Genomic DNA, 20,530 nt, shown 5'->3' on the forward strand with positions numbered 1-20,530 from the left:
CCCTGCGCCCCTGGACCCCAGCCCGGCCCAGCCCTCCCTCCCGATTTTCCCGGACATGCCCGGCTTTTGGGGATTTCCCCCCGGACGGGGATTTGAGCCCCCAAAAGCCGGACATGTCCGGGAAAATCCGGACGTATGGTAACCCTATGTTAGCTAACATGTTTGGTAAACACACACCTCATTCTTCTAGATATAGAGGCAGGAAGCCTCAATGGGATGCAAGGGAGATGGGAGTGGCTTAGTCTCTAGGTGAGATTTTTGCAGGAGTTTTAAGAGAGCCAAGCCTGGGGAAAATGCTTGAGGTGATTTTTTTTTTTTTTTTAAATCCATACATGTTTTTGTTAATAAAGCCAAAGCCGATCAAGAGGAGGACCTAGAAGCTTTCTGTCCCCTAACCCTGTGGGCAGGGGCGGAGACAAGCTGAGGCACAGCCCCCCTCCCCCAATCAGCAGGGGCACAGAACTCCTCCAGCCCTGGGGCTGCAGGGGGAGAGTGAGCTCCTCAGGCCCTGGAGGGGAGCGGACAGCTCCTTCAACCCTGGAGTGAGGGACACCTGTCCCCCAATTTTCATACCGGAGGTCTGCTTACAGTGCACGCTTAAGTATGACCTGTTAGCTGCAGCACTGGGCAGCCAAATCCTTTCCTCCAGGAGCCAGTGTTTTCTGGAGCTCACCCACCCCACCCCTTCTCTGCCTCCACCAATCAGCAGCTGACATGAGACAGACACAGACAATCATCCTAACCAATAGTAGTGGGGCAGTGAGCAGAGCCTCTGGGTGTGGGGCAGACAAAGAAGGGATCAGTTGAGGGGAAGGTGGTGGGGGGAGCAGAGTACCCCATGGCAGGGGTAGGTAGGAGGGAGAAGCACAAGTGCACCAATGGGGCCCCAGAGGGGGAGTGAGCTCCTCAGACCCCAGGGGAGTACAGAATGTGCTCCCCCAAAGGGGTCATTTTTATTTCTGCACACCCCTGCCCTGTGCTATAGGAGAACGTCTCCGTTTGTGACCTTTACTCCGCTTAGAGGGATGACAAGCGGAAGGAGGCAGCCTAAGAGTCAGGAGAGGAACATCTATGCTCTTCCGCTCAGGGGTCTCTAAGATGGCTGCTGAAAAGACAGGCCAGAAGCATGTTCTAAAATAGCTTCCTGGCTCCAGCACATGAGCTCCTGACACCAAAATGGCTGCCATGACCTCGCTACAAAAGGAGGAAGGGGCAGAGGCAGGAAACTGATTTCTCTGTGCCGCCAACAGTTTGGGACTCCTAAGAAACTGAGGGGGTGTCCTGGCCACAGCATACCCGCTGGCAGGAAGAGAGGGGGTCCTAAAAAAACACACGTATTGCCCCATCATGATTCTTTGGCAGATGGAAGGGAGGAAGGAAGGTGACTAGGGCCCTGGTGTTTTACCACAAGCTGGTTCTGTTGATTGGAGCCTCTTTCGTGCACCTTCCTGGGATGCAATATCCAGCAATGGGGGCCTGGTCTGCATCAGTGGCTATGGATGGCACCCTGTTCTCCCGCTCTTCCTTGAGCAGCTTGACTTACTGGGTCCCTTGTTTGCTGGCAGCTGCCAAGGTGCAGTCCTAGGGGGCAGGCTGCTACTTTTGGCTGTGCTACGGCCTACATTCTAGCTGTGATAGGACCAAGGTTGAGGGAGCGAAAGGAACATTTTTCTCCTTTGATGCATTTGGCCAAGAGTGTTGAGCACAGGGTACAGACCTGCCCTTCCCCTTCTTTTATACTTTCTCAGCCATTATCAGGGCTAATTGGAGGAGATCACTTGATTTAAGCCCTCACAATTGTGCAGAGCTCTGTGAGGTAATTTTAACAGACCTTAAAAAACCAGTAACCCCCACGCAAAAGAGGAGTGCTGAGTTAAAAAAAACTCAAAAAAAAAAAAAAAAATCACAAAATTAACCAGGTTATGCACAGAGGACCTGACTCTTAAGCCTTCTGCGCCTTTGGAGGCAGAGAAAATGCTGGAGGAGCTCTTCAGTGTGAGGAGTTATCTGGTGAGCTAGCCCAACCAACCAAAACACCTGCCTCTTACAGCATAAAGACTGAAGATCCCACCACTACTGAATTTATGGACCCATCCCCCAGCGTGAGAACCTCCTTGTTTGGCCAGTACTAGGGAGTACAAGAGCCGCAACCGGTTAGAGGGAAACAGAGAGACTTCTTGTGCCCTCTCTTCCCTCACTTTAGCATCTGTGAGGGGCTAATCACAACCTAGGACAGAATGCATCATCTGTGAATGGAATTTTAAGAAATATTCATGATTCACACTGTCTTCAGCACCTAGAAATTCAGGTGATGTGATTTGTAAGTAGATTAGCTAAAACTTCAGTCTCAAAGTCAAATTATGAGAGACACAAGCTGGGTGGGATAATATCTTATTGGACCAACTTCTGTCGATGAGAGAGAAGTTTGTGAGACAAGCTTTTGAGCTTACAGAGAAAGAGCTGGCCTATTATACCCGCCACCTAGGCACAGCAGTGAGTCTGAACCCAGAACAACTGACTCTAGCTTGCACTATGGGGCTAAAAATAGCACTGTAGACGTTCCCACATGGGCACTGAAACTGTGTCACAGAGCCTGAGCTCCTGCCCAGGTGGGAACGTCTACACTGCCACTATTAGCCTCATAGCATGAGCCCAAGTCAGTTAACCTGGGCTCTGAGACTCGCTGCTGTGTGGACCCTGGGTCGGTTCATTTCCTTCTGACTCCCCTTAAAAGGCCACTGTGACAGTGCCCACAGTTCACACAGCTTAACTTCTGATCAGGCCTTGTTTCCAGCTCTCTCTCTACATAATGGGGCTTAATTGCTCCTTCCATTTAGCCTGAAAGAAGGGTGTGTAGCACACCCATGGGATTTAACCAGGTCTGTGATTGTCTCTAGATCAAAGACCTGCTTGATGACTGTCAACATCTTCCAGCATAACAATATAATAAACATATATGCCACTTTACAGAACAAAGATGTGGTCCTTGCCTAGAAGAAATGACATATTTTGCAGTAAGGCACTAAACTATATTAATGTATCCATAACTAACAGCAAAAGGTATGGAACATCAATTTTTGAGGCATCGAATGCCTAATTGTACATTGTTGTAGGCAGTATTCTTGTAGCCATGTCGGTCTCCAATATCATGAGAGACAAGGTGGGTGGGGTAATATCTTATTGGACCAACTTCTGTTGGTGAGAGAGACCACCTTTTGAGCTTACACAGAGCTCTCTCTCTGTAAGCTCAAAAGCTTGTCTCACAAACTTCTCTCTCATCAATATATTTGAAAATGTAGAAAACATCCAAAATTATTTAAATAACTGGTATTGTTATTCTTTAACAATGCAATTAATCATGATTTTTTTTTTTTTTTTTTTTTTTTAATTCCTTGACAGCCCTACTAGGAACAGGACTAAGTTTGAAACCTGAGTCATGTTTTAAGGGGTTTTTTAGTCCCTTTCTCAGATATTATACAAGATATTACTCTCCATATATGGGGTGCAATACCTCAATTATATAGCACTCCCAAAAGTTCTATGATAAGCCTCTACCTAGACCAAGTGGACTACCCTATAATCTCACCACCTTAAAAAAAAAAAAAAAAAAAAAAAAAAAACTCTCTCTAGTGACCTATACAGGAAATATCTAGTAATTTGCCACTGAGAAAGCTGCCTGTAAGTTTCCACCTGAGGAAGACTGATAGAGAACATCCACAAGTAAGCTTCATAGTGTGTTTGAAGACCTAAAGAGTTCATATCTATTATTAGACACCACTTAAGGAAGAGAGAGGTCAAAATAAGCTTCCTTACCTTAATTTTATTTTCTCCAAATGGGAACTGCTGCTCAGTCAGACCAGTACCCTCACCTTCATAGCACGTTTTGGAAATATATGTGACATCCCTCTTGTCTTTTGGCCCCTCTCAAGTGTCCTGCCATCCCCCATTTTGGCATAATTGAGGTAATGGAGACTTAACCCAGGCACACTGCCATAGCTGAGGAGACTAAGAACTGTGCTAGAAAACTATTCCCAGAAAGATAAAGTTGTCCAATCAGGAGAAAGAGAAACTTTTTCTAATAAACTAAAATACCTACCAGACTGTTCTCTCCCCCTGGCCATCCAGTTCCAAACAAGGAATGTTATTCACATGCCCTTTCAAAACTGAGGGACTTGACCCATTAGATTAATCCCCTTGGGAAGGAAAAAAGGGGGAGGGATTGGCTCTCTTTAAAAACAACAAAAATTCAGGATTATTAAAGTATCCTGTTTTTCCAGGAATTGCAGGAGCACTTGCACCTGAGCTAGAATCCACAATTTTAGGGACTGATGTAGCTTCCTTTTCTAGATGGCTAGTCCTTTGAAAGCTATGTGTCTTGATGTTTGGATTTGCCCCCACTTTAGGCAGAGTCACCTTTCAAAAAGTCTTACACTACACACCACATCACTAGAGGATCACATACATTTAGGCTCCTTGTAAGAGTAATTCCTAAGGGGTAGCTTGGATTCAAGCCCCGATATGCTTGTCTCCCTTAAAGATTTGACTGCTGTGGGGATGGGGAGAAAGTCCAGGACAGACTGGGGCCAATGTCCACTGGGAAGAAGCAGTATCACCAACAGACTGCTTGTATGACCACTCTAACACATAGAACACAGCATTCTCAGGGACCACAACTTATTGGGACAGAATAAGCTAGGTCAAAACTAGGTGGTTGAAGAGGGGCCCTGGCAGGGAGAAATAAATAGCTCTTTGTCATTGTTCTGTTATAAAACCACATTCACCATGTTAGGATTGAAGGGGGTGGAAAACAGATTTGTCAGGAGTTGTCTACACTACAAGGGAAATTCGATCCAAGCTACACTATTCACGTAACTCAAATCAACGTAGCTTGGGGTCCACACTACATGATGTTGACGGGAGACACTCTCCCGTTGACTCCCGTACTCTTCTCAAACCGGTGGAGTACAGGAGACAGGAGAGCAATCTGCAGTCGATTTAGTGACTTCACTAGACCCACTAAATCAACCACCGATGCATCGATTGCTGCTCATTGATCCCCCAGTAAGTGTAGACAAGCCCTCTGTCTTTTCTTTCAGGCAGAAGGGCTCTCTAAAGGGAAAGAATGCTGGTGTAAAGTTCCTCCTCTGAGCATGAGGCAAACAGAGCAATTGTTGTGACTAACAGTGGGGTTCCCCCTACACCATATGAATTTGCTGATGTTCCTGAGGCAGACAGTGAAAATGGTAGAAAGCTTTTGCAAATTAGCCGGGGCTTTTTTAAAACTATTTTGAGCCCAAAGACATGCAAGCTTTGGGAACCAGAGTCCTAACCCACACACAAGCATAACTAAAGTTCCCCCCTCTCTCTGCTGACTAGGTGACTGTTAGTTGGAATACAGGGAGTGAAAGAATAACTGGGCTATGAAACGAGCATGATGCATAGGGCACAGACACTAAAGCCCTCCCTGAAACTCCCTGGCAATTACAAATGGTTGCAGTGTGGGGCCCCAGAAAAGTTTTTCTCCTCTTACCTCAACTTGCTTGCAGGCTTGGTGGCATGATGCAGGTTCTTGTGGTAGCAGACAGACAGTGTTGGTTTCCCAAGGTTGACTTCCTCCTGCTTGCAATATCCTCAGAGTCCACAATGGGAGCTGCTGAATCAGTGAAGTGAGGAGCTTTAAGAATAAGATGTGCCAATTATATTTTTAAAAGCTATTCCAAGAAGTGAATTTATTTTAATAGCTTCTATAATTAAGATTTATTCAATTTGATTATAGGAATTCCTAATTGTTCACCACCAGAGCTATGTAAGCACAACTGTGAGAAACCTTCTTTTTGGTAACAAGAGTCAGCATCTACTCAGGGGATCCAATACTCTGACGAAGCTGCTCAATGGATCTCCGCTTTCTCATACACAGTATATACACTGGGTAACAATGCTGATTTGTGTTTCTAGGTAACAAACAGACCAATACAGAATACAATTAAATAACCTGGCCTCAAATGGCATTCTTGTTCTAATGGCAAAACTAGTTAAAGATGAAGTGCGATACATGCTTCATCCTAAGCCAGCCTCAAAAAACAAAACCAAAAAAACCCCACACCCACATTGAACAAAATAGATACCACTTCCCACGTAATGGGGAGGGAGGAATGGGGGGGGGGGGGGAAGAGAAGAGAGAAGAGAGAAAAAGAGTAATATATACTGTATATACTCATTCATTAACCCATTCGTTTATAAACCGACCCCGCCCCAAAATGGATAGGTAAAAATAGCAAAAACTGTATGACCCTTTCATAAGCCCACCCTATATTTCAGGAGTTGGAAAACTTTGGCTCCCGGCCTGTCAGGGTAAGCCGCTGGCAGGTTGGAACGTTTTGTTTACTTGGGAGTGTCTGCAGGCATGGAGCCCCTCAGCTCCCTGTGGCCGCGGTTCGCCGTTCCCAGCCAATGGGAGTTGCGGCAAGTGGCACTTCCCGCAGCTCCCATTGGCTGGGAACAGCGAACCACAGCCACAGGGAGCTGAGGGACTCCATGCCTGCAGACACTCTATGTAAATAAAAACTACAATGTTTTAGATCAGGGATCGGCAACCTTTGGCTTGCTGCCTGCCAGGGTAAGCACCCTGGCGGGCCGGGCCGGTTTCTTTACCTGCCGTGTCGGCAGGTTCAGCTGATCGCAGCTCCCAGTGGCTGCGGTTCACTGCTCCAGGCCAATGGGGACGGCAGGAAGCGGTGGCCAGCGTGCCAAAGGTTGCCGATCCCTGTATTAGATATTCAATTCAATGATTCCATACAGTTTAAAATCATCAAATTTTGGTGTAGACTCATTTATAAGCCGACCCCGCTCTCTGATGCGTTACTTTTTTACCAAAAATATTCGGCTTATGAACAAGTATATACGGTACCTTCTTTAGTGGAGATGCTCAGAGGCCATGCATTCTGATTTAAAATACAGATAAAATTTGCTTAGATAACACTAGACTAAGTTGTCTTTCTCCCCTTTCAAAAACAAAATGCCACATTTATGCAACTACAATGATGATCAGTTCCTGTAGAAAGTTGCTAATAGAAGTTTACTATGAACTATTTGCCACTGCCTCCCAAAAATGTAGCCATGTGCGGGGAAAAAAAACAAAAAACCCAAACTAGTATTGCCTTAAATAGTCCAATGCACATTTTTAAATTACCCAACCACACCACTATCTTCCACCCCTAAAAAGCTCCTGAAGCCAGAGATGCAGGGTCTATTTTAGGAATAAAATTGAATTAGTTGTAGATGAAAATCCTTCCTTGCTATTTGTAAAATGGCCTGTGTGTTGTGCAAGCACTTAACATTACTAGTTGAAACCAAAGTCCAACAACTTGAAAAAAGTTTTGCTACCTAATTTGTATCTTGTAAAGTTTGATGGATTATAGTCTTGTAACACAGATGCAGAGAGTGATATCTACAAACATTTTACTATCAGACACTGTTTAGAACAACGTTAAACCTTTTTTTGGACATTCTTTTAAAACAATACCTATGCATTTTTTGTGCATATTCCTGTGTTTGTCACTCTTTCACTGTTTACTACAGTACACACATTACTCAACGTTTGTAACAAAATGTTAGAAATCACTTCTGATTAGACCATCAAAAGAATATTGTGTACGTTAAAACTTATTGGGAATTTTCATGGTCTTTGTTCCTTGCTCCAAACATGGATCCCCGTTACTGCACCTGGTCCAAAATTGAAGGCTAGCCCAATCAAACAACAAAGGGTTCTCTCAATATTCTGGTGTCACCATTGACCCCACCCACCTTTACCTTGACTAAGCAAAGAAGCAGGCACCCACACACCTCCACTCCACCCGCCCCTTACCTTGATTAAAGAGAGAAGCACAATTAATTTAGACACGGTGTTGTTCCACTGATTGGCTGGCTGTGGGTGCTGAAAAAACTGTTTCCAACTCCATTATTCCAGTTAATAGGAGTCCAAATCATTCCCAAACCCAGGATTACTGTCATCAATTCTGACTAAAATTACCACCTTCGATATATTATATTTTGCCACAGGTGTATTACTTAATCAAAAATCATTGTAATTGAATGCAAAGTAAAGGAAACTTGAGTTTTATTTAAGCTTCCAATTTCTGGGAGGTTCAAGAACTATAATTATTCTGGACAAAAAAAGAAAATAGACTGTGCTTACAGATCATCTTCTGCCATACTCTTTCTTTAGGACCACTGTTTTATTGTTGTCCTTTCTATTACATGGGATGTACATATTATCAGGTGTTAATAAAAGGTCAGTGCCTGTACAATACATTCTACAACTGAGCACCACTTTCCGTAACTGAACAGGCAAAGAGAAATTACACTGAACATCAGCATCTGGCAGTATTTTTCCAAAAAAAGTGACTAAAATGGGTTTAAATTGATTAACACTATTAAATCACATCTAATATTTGATACTACATGATTTCATTACAGCTATACGATACAATTATACAAAAATGTGTTAACATCAAAGAATACAACCAAAATTAAGATAGCAAACAAAACCTATATAACTTTTTTTTTTACAGGAAAATACTTTTGAAGTATGCATGTAACTGCCCATTCTTTTAAAGAAAATCTACTGCAAGCAAAGTTATCAACCTCCAGAAAAATCACACATAGCATTACTAAGCATATCCCCAAAAAGTGTACAATATGCACACTTGGAAAATACAAAATTAAAAAAATTGTAAGCAACAGGTGAGCTTCATATTTATAAGAATGTGAAAAGAAGTCCAATTTTAGCACTGTTGTATAAAGAATTGTCTCTTTTTGATGCAAGTTCATCAATTGTCCCCTCCTGTTGGGAGCACACTTTACAAAACACCGTGTTCTTGAAATTGGATTACAGAGCAAGGTAGAGCATCTTAGTAACGTCATCTTAAAGTTTTTATTTATTTATTTACTACTTTATCAAAACATGTCCTTTAGGTGGGTAGGGTTCTTTTTTTAAAATTCTTTCCTAGAAACAATATACAAAGGGGAGGCATATTTATTCCCATACTCCTGTAAGATGCTTTGAGAGTTCAAGAGCTTTCTTCTCGCTTACTTTCACTGGTTGTTTTTGGCCTTAGCGTGTGTTAAGATGTGAGATTTCAGGTTAGTTGATTGAGCGAACTTCTTATTACAGCCGTCAAACGGGCACACATAGGGCCTGTCGCCAGTGTGAATTCGCACATGTGTGCGTAAATTGAAGTCCAGTGAAAATCGCTTTCCACATCCTTCAAACGTGCACTGTTGAAAGGAAAGGTCATAGATTAAAAACATTCTCAACAGGAGCAACAGACACTTGGTAAATCAGCAAAAGTTTCTTGCTTGCGTTACTGGATTCCCTTTACAAATATTAGGTCCTGATCCTGCAGTCCATTTTCCCTGAAAACTCCCAGTAGAACCAGTGAGAGCTTTGCCTGAGAAATAATTGCAGGTCTTTGCATATCAACATTGCATTCATTACATCTTATTTAACATACGAAGCTTATTTTTTAGTGAAAGCCTAAAGAGAAAACTGATGGCTGGTATTTTTCTCAAATAGTTGCAATGTACACAGTACACTACTGTGAAGAAAAATTCTGAAGAAAGCAAAGCTCCAAGCTTGCAAAAAGTAAGCACTTTCTCTACACACTCCCTCTCTTTTACTCCTGGGGGAATTCTGCACCACTGCGCAGTGCAGAATTTTGCAGAAATTAACATTGTGCACACAGAATTTCCTTTCCCCCCACAGAAATGGGCTACAGTGCCTGCTAGCTGCCACTGGACCCAGCAGAGCACAGTTCACACACAGACACTGCTGGGGAAGGGAGAGGGAGCTAGAGAGTTCCTGGCAGCTACAGTTCCCAGCATGCCTTGAGGGAAGGAGAGGTCAGCACACAGGAAACTCCATGCAAGCCTGGGACTAAGCATCAGGCGGTTTCTCCCTGGGCTCTGGGAGTGAGTGTCTGGGTTGGGTGGGCCCCACGGCTGGTGGGGGTGAGGGAGAGAGGAGAGGGATTGTGGATGTCTGGTCCCCTGGCTGGGTTCGGGGGGCAGAGCAGAGAAACAGGAACTGGGTTGTCATAGGGGTTTCTTTAACTCTCAGTTAAAGAAGCAGCCCTCAGCTTTAGAATTTGGTACTCCCCCTTCCCTCCTGCTCCAAAAAGCAGCTAGACTCCATTCTACTGCAGGGACTCAAAGACTAAAATTTCCACCATGTTTTTGGGAAGAGAAGGGCACAGCACAATATGGGTTATTTGTGGGTCAGATGGGCTACTGTTCAGATAAGATATTTATTTATGAGTTGTTGCCATGCAGGGGAGAGATGAGAAGCTAACTCATGCCTTATACAATTGTTCTTAATGTACATAAACAGCCACAAGAGCCTGGATCAGAGTGTGTTTTTTTTTTTTTTTTTTGGCTACAAATAAAAGCAGATAAATGTATGAATAAAAACTCCACAGCCACAGGAATATTTATTTCTAGGGGGGAAAACAAACAAAAAACCCACAACTTATTGAATTCAAGGCATTACCTTCTATGAAAACTATATTAAATGTAATGGCTTTTTTAAAACCAGAAGCAGTGGTAGGTTTGGAGGTTTTCTGTATTAAAGAATCTCATTTTTAGAATATCAGTTTGTGTCTTGTGACAGATTACTTTCTTGAAGGAACTAAACAAATGAAAGTAAGATATCTTAACTGAACTGATGTGCATCAGTTATTTCTGCATGTTGTATAAGTCAGAGTCTACAGTAATTTTTGAATGATATTTACCATATGAAGAAGGCTGGGGACCTCTGGTGGCAGGAGCTCAAGCGTCTCCTACATTGTCGTAGCATCAGAGGATATTCAGTGAGTAGAGTTCATGGCTTTAATTTTAAGTTGATTAACACTCAACTTGAAAGCTAAGCATTCTGGTTAGCCAATGATGCATCAAACAGCACAAGGGGGAAAAAAAGTGTCTGCTGACAACATGGGGGACATTAAAAAAAAGGAGAGAGAATGAAACAGCTTCTCCCCCCACGGGGAGTATCCGCACTGTAGATTTTAACAAAGATATTCAGGCAGTTTACAAATGTGTTACAAAAACAGCCTCTAAAGAAAACAAAAATCCACACAATTAATATATTGTGATCCAGCTTTGCAGTCTTAATCTGCCAAGCTACATAGTATGACTCTTAATAGTGGACGACATTCCATTTACACAGCCTAATGAGCATAGGCCTTGTTTACACTGGTAAAATACATCATGTTGAAAAAGAGGAAGCAATGAGAGTTTCCTCAAATATGGTATTCAAAGTCTAATTTTCTTGCAAGTTTTCCAAAAATCTTGAAGTAGGCTAGAATGATAGTTACATTTAAATGTGCTGATGTGTGTGCTACAATGCACTCCACTTCCAAAATATACCTGGAAATAAACAATCATAATTCTGTCTAAGCATTAATCATTAGCGAACAGAGAACTTATTCTAACTTCTCTAAGGATCTGATCCAAAGCCCTCTAAAGTCAATGTAAAGGCCGATATTAGTATCGGACTTTGGATCATGTCTTGATTTTGCATGTCAAGTCACCACGTGCAATTTTATTTTGAGACAAGCTGCTTCCTTGCCTCAACTGGCCGGGAAGCCAGGTAAGCACAGTCTCTCTTGCACCCCACCCTTTTTTTTTTTATAAATTAAAACTGGAATACTTCGCATGTCTCGAAAGTGGCCATACCTGAAAGGGCTTCTCTCCAGTATGAACTAGCTGATGTCGCTTTAGTTTGGAACTCTCCACAAAGGCCTTGCCACATTCTGCACATACGTGTACTCGAGGACCATGAGTGTGCAGATGCTTCCTCATAGCAGAATTGTCCCTGAACATTTTTGTGCAGCCCTTAAAGAGAATAATAAAAAAAAAACTTAGTAAATACATAAACAAGTTCCGATAATAAAATGTCTAGCATTTTAGTAGATGAAAGTTTAGTTACCCGCCCCTTCCTCCCTCCCCCTTTTCCCTGGAAAAATAACTTAAAATAGAAGCTGGCCCTGAAAAGACACTCCCTCACATGGATACATATTTTGCTTTGACTTAGATTAAAAATGAAACACTTTTACAGTAAAATTAATCACAAACTCTTACTATGGACAGCCAGTAAATATCAATTTAAGAAGTGTGGGGGGGGGAAATCCAACTCCTCTACTCACCCATACAACATTAGTGTACTACATGCAGTCAAGTTTTATTAACACACACTGCATCTTCCCCAGAAGATTATATGCTATTAAAGCACAGATGAACAAACTGAACAAAATTTATGGTAGTCCAAGGGCTAGCAAAAGGTAAAATGATGGTAGTCCACCGCTACCTTTGGTGGGCCCCATATTCTTTCTGCAAGTGATGTCTGGCTCTGTCCATCTCCTACTGTCCCTCTTTCTTCTTTCTTTGTCTGTTTCCCGTTCCTGACAGAGAAAGAAGCAAGAGGGTCTCCAAGACACAGCAGCTACAGAAGAAATCTATTCCATAATGCACTGAGAGCAGAATGAATCTGATGAATTGACTAGAATTACGAAGGTAACAGCTGTTTAGTTTCTAGGGAGGGGGAAAATAGATCTGGTGCTGCTGGGTCATGAAGCCTGAAGACCAACACCTGGTAGCTGCATCACAGGAAGGCAGAATACAGATTTCACTCCTGAGCAACAAGACTCTATAACCTCAAGTAATGGGAACTCACCCCCGCTTCTTGAAGATCCCGCCTCTGCAGATTCACTTATTTTTTGAATATTGCATTTGCAGAGAGACTAAAGACAGACAAAATTAGGCTGAAGTCCTACCTAGACATAACGGTTCTTGATTGAGCTATTCCCTTTCTGCACCCCTAATCTATGAATTTCCCATTCTATCTTTACTGGTTGCTGAGATTTGGAAAATAGAAAATTATGATCATTTTTACAGAATCCTGTTGTCCCAGATATCATTTGTTCAAAATTCATGCTACCTTTAAAATTCCCAACTCTTTCACCATACATTTCTTCTATCCCCTTCCTTACTGATCGACTGTGCTCCATTCCTTCTTTGTTTGCCTGCTGCTTCTGCCATCCCCTAGACATCCTTTTTTAATGGAAGGTTTTCCAATCCCCTTACCAACTTTAAATACCACTAAACACCAACCAATAGACAGACGAGGGACAGAAGTTAATTACTTATAAATATTACCAACTAGCTTTTTTCATGAGATCTCAAAGGATTTACCAAAAGTGGTCAATATCCTCCCCATTTTACAGATGGGGAAACAGAGGCAGAGGGGTGAAGTGACGTGCCCAAGGTCACCCAGCAGGCCAGTTACAGAACTAGGAGTAGAGCCAGTGTCTCTTGAATCCCTCCCCTAACACTAACAGGCAGCCTCACCTTCTATACCGCTGAGCAAGCCAAGACTCTAATCATTCTGAAAAAGCACCTCTTTACAAATCTAGTCTACAAAAGGATGACTAGCTACAATGTTAATAATCTAGAGGCTTCATATTTCATACATAAGCCATTACATCAGAAATAACAAGCCAAATGGATTATGAAAAAGTCCCCTAACACCTCTTTGGCTAACTACCATACATAGGGCCCTATGAAATCCGCATTAATGAGAATATGGACAGAATCAAAACATTAATGCGGAATTCTGCTCTCCCCAGCATTTGGACCACAGGGGCAGGCAGGTTAAGAGTCAAGCCTTCTGATCTGCTGTGCACAGCCGGCCTGGGGGTTGGGGTGTCTCCTTCCCCCCGCTGGTGTACTCAGTCTCCACTGAGCCACATGGGAGGACAGGGGGGCACCTGACTGTCCACCAGCCTCTGGCTCAGGAGTGATTGCTACAGCTGCCGTCTAAACAAGTGTTCAGGCTGGTGAGTTGCTCTGCTTAAAGAGAGACTGTGCCGACACTCCCCCAACACAGTTTTGTGGACTTCTTGTGTTACTGTTCAGCAATGTCAGTTTGGTCATATTACCAAATGCTACTTTAAAAAGCAATTTAAAATGTATTACTTTTAGCTTATACTGTATATCTGCCAGATGTTTTGTTTAGATTGTAGAATTATTATTTTTTTTTCTGGTAAAATCAATTTTTCCCATTGCAATCCAATTCTGAACAATACATTTACAGTAAGGCTACTTAATTGTTGCCAGTGTATCAAACAATTTTGATGTAAAAGACCATAAAGGTGGAATTATTTTAAAAATGGAAAAAACCCACAAAATTAAAATAAATCCATAATAAAACTGATTTCATAGGGCCCTACATACACAGAAGATCCAACCAGACAACTTTTAGTCACTCATACCAAAAACATTACCTCTACTATCCAGCATAAAGAATGGGGCAATGGATTTGTGGGATCAAAACTGCATTTCATGGTAAAGACAGACACGCTTCTTACAAATTCAACCCAGCTAAATTAACTGAGCTACCAGGGCTTCCCGGTTGAATAAACGTAAGATGGGAATACAGATGAACTCAGCTGTCAAAGGTCCCTCAAAGGATGTCAGAAACTTTCATAAATTCTTAAGTTCTGTTAATGAGTTTCAGATCCCATATGAATTTTGAAGTGTACATGAAAATAACTCAGAACTTGTAGTACCATACAACTACATGGAGTACAAGTTTGAAAACCGCAACTGATTGAGTGATCCACCTTCCAATCTGCAAATGTGTAGGCTTCCTCTTTGGGAGTTACTTCTGCCAAACTGGCAATAACTGTATCTGAATATGTCTTAAATTCTGAAAAACCAAGGAGCCACCACTTCTAAATAAAAAAAGTTTTCCCCACAGGCTTCACAATCCCTTTGACTAACAGGCTTCAAGATTTCCTTGTCTTTATTCAAAAGTTAAACTTCACAAATGGGTGGCATGAAAAAAAAACTATTTATATTGATTTTAAAATCCCAACTACTCAGTGGAAAGGAGAAGGGAAGTCTTAAGAGGTATTTCTTGGTTACACAGAAGTAACAAAGTTGTCCTAAGAGTTACCTCTACACCAGTGGTTCCCAAAATTTAACAACCCCTTTCACTAAAATGTCAAGTCTCGCGAACCCCTTCCTAAAAACGAATATTTCCAGGGATTTTCTCCTTTACCTGAGTATAAATTATAAAAGCAGTGATCTTGGAAATATAAAATTTGTTTTTATTACATGCTTATTACACACTATTAATTATGAATTATTATTTATAATTACACTATTATTATTACATTATGAAAATGGCAACACTCTTCCAAGATCTCACTTCTGTAGCTTGTATCACTTTGAATAAGCCTGTTATAAGACAAAGCTCCTATGTTTCATCAAGGAGTATCAGATTTGAAACAGCATGAAGGTATTTAAGAAGCCAACTCAAAGAGTTCCTCCTACATAAGCATTCAGGTCTTGAGTAGTCCAGGCAAACAACGCACGTTACAACAAAGCTTAAATTTGTTCTTCATAATAATTTTAAAAACAATACTACCTGCCTATTTAATTTTTAAAACAGCAAAAAATATCCACCTTCCTTTTCCATTTCTTATAAGGAGTCTTGAAGTTTAAATCTCCTCAGTATGATAGATATACTTGCTTTGATCTGCTTAGCTCTTGGAAGTCCAAGGGCTTCAGGCTGCTGGCCCTGTGCTGTCTGAAGTCCCTAGGGACAGCTCTGTCCGCCATTAGGGAATTTTTTCCTGAGAACCCCCTGTAACATTTCGTGAACCCCCAGGGGTTCACGAACCCCAGTTTGGGAACCACTGCTCTACACGGATAAAGGAACTTTTGGGGAGTGGAAGAGAAGCAATAAGGAAGCATTATTTTTCTTCTCCCACTTAACGTAGACAATATAATGGTTTATCAGAAGTATAAAGTTGTGAAGAACAAACATCTCTCCTCAGAGGAAGAATAATTTAACTCTGGGTCTCCAAGTACAACTTTAAGGAAAGGTGAACCTACATCCTGAAAAATATAGAGCCCCTGAACAGGAGCTCAATGTTCCCAGAGTAGATGCTCGGGCTCAAGGCTAGTAAGGAACAAATCTGTCTATGTTCCTGATCTGTAATGTGCACTATTAAATATCTGCATAGGCAAGTATTCTTAGGCTTACCCTAACTAGAAACCAAGCCCCACAACCTATAATGACTTCATATCAAGGCTGGGTACACCTAGATCTCAGGAATACACTTTGGATAGTTTTCAGAACAGGTTCATGCCATCAAATAAGTATTCTAAATTACCATGGACAAGATATTGCAACAACAGTGTATGGTAGAACCATAAGAGAAGGGACCAGAGTGCTCTCCTTTATTTAAGTAGTGACCGCAGAAAAGATCTGATGATTAAATTGTCTAGGGCAGTGGTTCTCAACCAGGGGTACATGTACATCTGGGGATACTCAGAGGTCTTCCGGGAGTTCATCAACTCATCTAGATATTTGCTTAGTTTTACAACAGGCTACATAAAAAGCACTAGTGAAGTCAGTACAAACTAAAATTTCATAGACAACGATTTGTTTATACTGCTTTGTATACTATACACTGAAATGTAAGTACAATATTAATATTCCAATTGATTTTATTATATGGTAAAAATGAGAAAGTAAGCAATTTTTCAGTAATAGAGTGCTGTGACACTTGTATTTTTGTGTCTCATTTTGTACGTTTTTAAGTGAGGTGAAACTCGGGGAGTACACAAGACAAATCAAACTCTTGAAAGTGGTACAGTAGTCTGGAAAGGTTGAGCCACTGGTCTAGGGGTTTATCTACATTGCAGCTGGGAGCCAGCCGTACAGCTTGGACAGAGACTTGTGCTAGAGGGGCCCACACTAATGTGATAGAAATAGCTGTGTGGACATTGTGGCACTGGCAGAGGCTCACACTAGCCAGACAAGCTTGGCGCCAGGGTGGGCTTGAGCTACTCCTGGGGGAATTATGCGCACAATATTTTAAAATTCTGCAGATTTTGTCAAAAACACCACTATATAATCATGCCAGTTTGAATTATTTGGTAATTTATTTCAAAATACATGTCAAAAATTCCTCCACAAGTAGAGTGTTAAAGAAACCCCTACGACAACCCAGTTCTTCTGCACCCTTCCCTCCCAGAGCCGAGCCAGGGGGCCAGACACTCACACTCCCCCTCTCCCCCCCCCCCCCCCCCCCCCCCTCCCCCCCCGCCCCACCCCCCACCCCCCCCCCCCCCCCCCCCCCCACACTTCCCCTTTCCAGCCCCCCCACACACACTCTCCCCCCCCACTTCCCCTTTCCCCCCCCCCAACACACTCCCACTCCCCCGAGACCAGAGGGAGAAACAGCCTGATGCTGGGTCCAAGACTTGCATGCTGCCACCTCCTTCCTTCAGGGCATGCTGACAACTGCAGCTATTGGGAACCCTCCAGTTCCCTCCTCTTCCCCCTAGCCTTGTGCTGGGTCCAGTGGCCTCTAGTGGCGGCCAACATCTCTGCAGTTCATTTCTATGAGGAAAAAGGGAAATTCTGCGTGCACAACATTAATTTCTGAAAATGGCTGCACTGTGCAATGGCACAGAATTCCCCTAAGAGAAGCTTGATCTCAGGTACCTAGCCTGAGCCTCTGCCAGTGCCACAATGCCCACGCAGCTATTTCTAGCACAAATCTGCGTACCTGAGCTGGGAGGCTAGTTCCCAGCTGCAACATACACATATCCTTGATCTTTACTGAATGAAGTTCTCCAATGAGCCTCCAAGTTCTCAATATCATGAGCCCAGGTGTGAGACAAAAGCAGTACAGAAATTTAAAGGAATATAGTTCGGGTGGAGTCTAGAGGATTAACGAGGATTTCATGTAATCAGACGGAAAATTACATTACAGGGACAAAGGGTCTTGCCGCACTCCTATGATCACCATACATGCAAACAAGGTTCCCTTTTGTGTTAGGACATTCACAGTTTGTAGGGAGAGTTGAGGAAATCTTTTAGCATCTGGAAAGCACCTAAAGAGGCAACTGTATTTAAAGTAATAGGCCTCTATATTTAGCTTTAATACAAATATTCAGCTTAATCCTTCCCTAACAGAAAAAAAGTGAGCCACCCAAAATTCAGTTCCACAAGTGACTGACCACTGAAATGCTTTAAGTTCTGAGAGTTTCACTTACTTTGTGAGGACATGCTATCGTTCTTGGAGCATCATCTTCTTTAATTTTTCGTGGCTTCATTCTTACAAAAACAAAAGAAGAAAACACTGGTAAGTGTGCAGAAGCAACCTTCCTAAAACTCAGAGTCCTATGGCACCTTTAAGACTAACAGATGTATTGGAGCATAAGCTTTCGTGGGTGAAAGCCCACTTCATCGGAAACTGTTTGCTTTACTATTAAAAAAAATTCTGCAAGTTACATACACATCGACTGCACTTGGAGTTTAATGTTGTAGGGAGGATATAGATATATATAAAAATACAGTAACAGTATATTTTTGCATTTTGGAAAAGCAGTTTAGTCCATACAACACAAACTTTAAAAACTGAAGATCTTTACATAAGTATCTTTCAGATACAGAACACTGTACATTTAAAGTAAGGCTGTCAATTAATCGCCGTTAACAAGCGACTAACAAAACTAGATTAAAAATAGTTGCTATTAATCGCAGTTTTAAATGCAATGTTAAACAGAATACCGATTTAAATTTATTATAAATATTTTTGGATTTTTTCTACATTTCCAAATATCCTGATTTCAATTACAACATGAACTCGAAGTGTACAATGCTCTATTTTTTATTACAAATATTTGCACTGTAAAAAAGATAAAAAGAAACAGTATGAGGTGAATTGAAAAAATACAAGTACTGTATTGTAATCTCTATAGTGAAAGTGCAGAGCTATGGAGAGAGCACAGGACCTGTACTGATAGAGAGATGTTTCCACAAGGAATCCAAAAAGTTTCTTGTGGGCCAGATGAATGGATATCTGAAAATAGGCATCTTGCAGATTGAGAACCACAAAACAGTCTTGAGGGATCTAATGAGGGAACTATAGAGGTCAGAGTCACCATTCTGAACTTGAAACATTGGATGAAGGGACCACTGGGATTATCTAGCCTGACCATCTGATAACAGGCCACAGAACTTCCCCAACATCATTCCTAGCGCTTATCTTTTAGAAAAACATACAATCATGATTTTAAAAATTGCCAGTGATGGAGAATCCACCACAATTTTTGAGATTGTTAAAAATTTACATCTTCTTTCCAGTCTGAATTGTCCAACATCAACTTCCAGCCATTGGATCATGTTATACTTTTCTCTGCTAGATTGAAGAGGCCAACATTAAATATTTGTCCCCTTAGATATAGATTTGGGAGACTCCTGCCACTTTGATCTCTCTTGGACCACAGCTTCCAGAAACAACTTTGATTCTGAGTGGGAATAAAAGTACTCCAAGTTTTTTGGAAGGGATGTGGAATCTCCTGTCAGCCCCCTTGGATGTGGCCAAAATGGAAGCTAGCACGTCGCAGGTCTTTTGTGGGCTGATCCTCATTTATAAGCAAGACGAGCCTGCCAGCAATGGAAGTGTGTAAAATGTGCAGGAGTTTGAAAGGTTTCTCCTGCACCACTTCCAGAGGTGTATCTCGAGTCTCTGCCATAGATCTGATGAGGTCCTGGAATGCCTTGAAGTCATCAGCTAAAGACAACGTTAATTTACTCCTTCATTCTTCCCCTTGTAGCATTCATCACTTTCCTCCTGATACTTTGAGGCTCTAAGGCTGCACTAGTTGACTTGACTTGTTAGTTTATACTGCCTCTTTGGGCAGCAGTATCTAATCCACAAGGAGGCAGATTACTCAGGCTTGCATGAATACAGCTGCACTCCCATGGGTGTCCAGTCAAGCCAGAGCCGATATGGGTATGGATACTGGATTGAGGGACACATGGGGGTGTGTGCGTGTAAAATCAGGAAGGATATTCCCTATGAGCCCTAGGTCATATACTGCTGTCGATTACAGATCCATTTCTGACTTGCATTGTACAACCCAAAAGTAATGGAAGGAGTCGTCCCTATTGTGCCCCAGTAGGGATGCAGACAAGGAATACATGGCTTCCAAGACAGGGGTCATCCTGTCAGGAGTGCCCTGGGTCTGTTATGCTCTCCCTAAGTGGGCAGTGGGTTAATTCAGTACCAGAGATATCTTCCTGACCTGCTATACCAACAACTTGGTAGCTGATGCTTTTCCTTCTTCTGGTATATGGCTTCTGATGACACAAACAATGAATTAGATTCTAGCATGGGTATGAGATGTAGCCACTCTAAGTGCATCCACCCACCATCAATATGGTGAAGAGGGCATTCTTTAACCAAGTAGCACACAGTTCTTGAGCTCCACAGGAGCAGGACAGGAAGCTCAGGAAGACCCAATGATAAAGATGCAAGTAAAACGGACTGTGACCATAATACATCCCATTGTAACAAAGAAGGATCTTTTGGTTCATATGGTTATTCTGAAGGTCTTGAGAGAGCTTATCCTGAGAGCCTAGGAAACATAGATCTGAGTTGTCTAACTG

The 20,530-nt window shown here is 42.2% G+C and overlaps 1 protein-coding gene across 2 annotated transcripts in view; it reads right to left on the reverse strand.

The window, feature by feature from the left end:
- Window positions 1-8,099: 8,099 nt before the first annotated feature.
- Window positions 8,100-20,530, reverse strand: part of YY1 (YY1 transcription factor) — a 41,103-nt gene continuing 28,672 nt past the window's right edge. Inside the window, exons 3-5 of one of the 2 annotated variants that reach the window (XM_034767988.1) lie at window positions 18,130-18,190; window positions 11,731-11,889; window positions 8,100-9,276 (exon numbers count right to left, since the gene is read on the reverse strand). In XM_034767988.1, coding sequence (XP_034623879.1) covers window positions 9,094-9,276; window positions 11,731-11,889; window positions 18,130-18,190 — 403 coding nt within the window. In that variant the 3' untranslated portion in view covers window positions 8,100-9,093. Of the gene's footprint in view, window positions 9,277-11,252; window positions 11,422-11,730; window positions 11,890-18,129; window positions 18,191-20,530 lie in introns of those variants that run through there. The other variant, XM_034767989.1, reaches the window with a different exon arrangement.

The sequence above is a fragment of the Trachemys scripta genome, chromosome 4, assembly GCF_013100865.1.
Source record: "Trachemys scripta elegans isolate TJP31775 chromosome 4, CAS_Tse_1.0, whole genome shotgun sequence".
Lineage (NCBI taxonomy): Eukaryota > Metazoa > Chordata > Testudines > Emydidae > Trachemys > Trachemys scripta.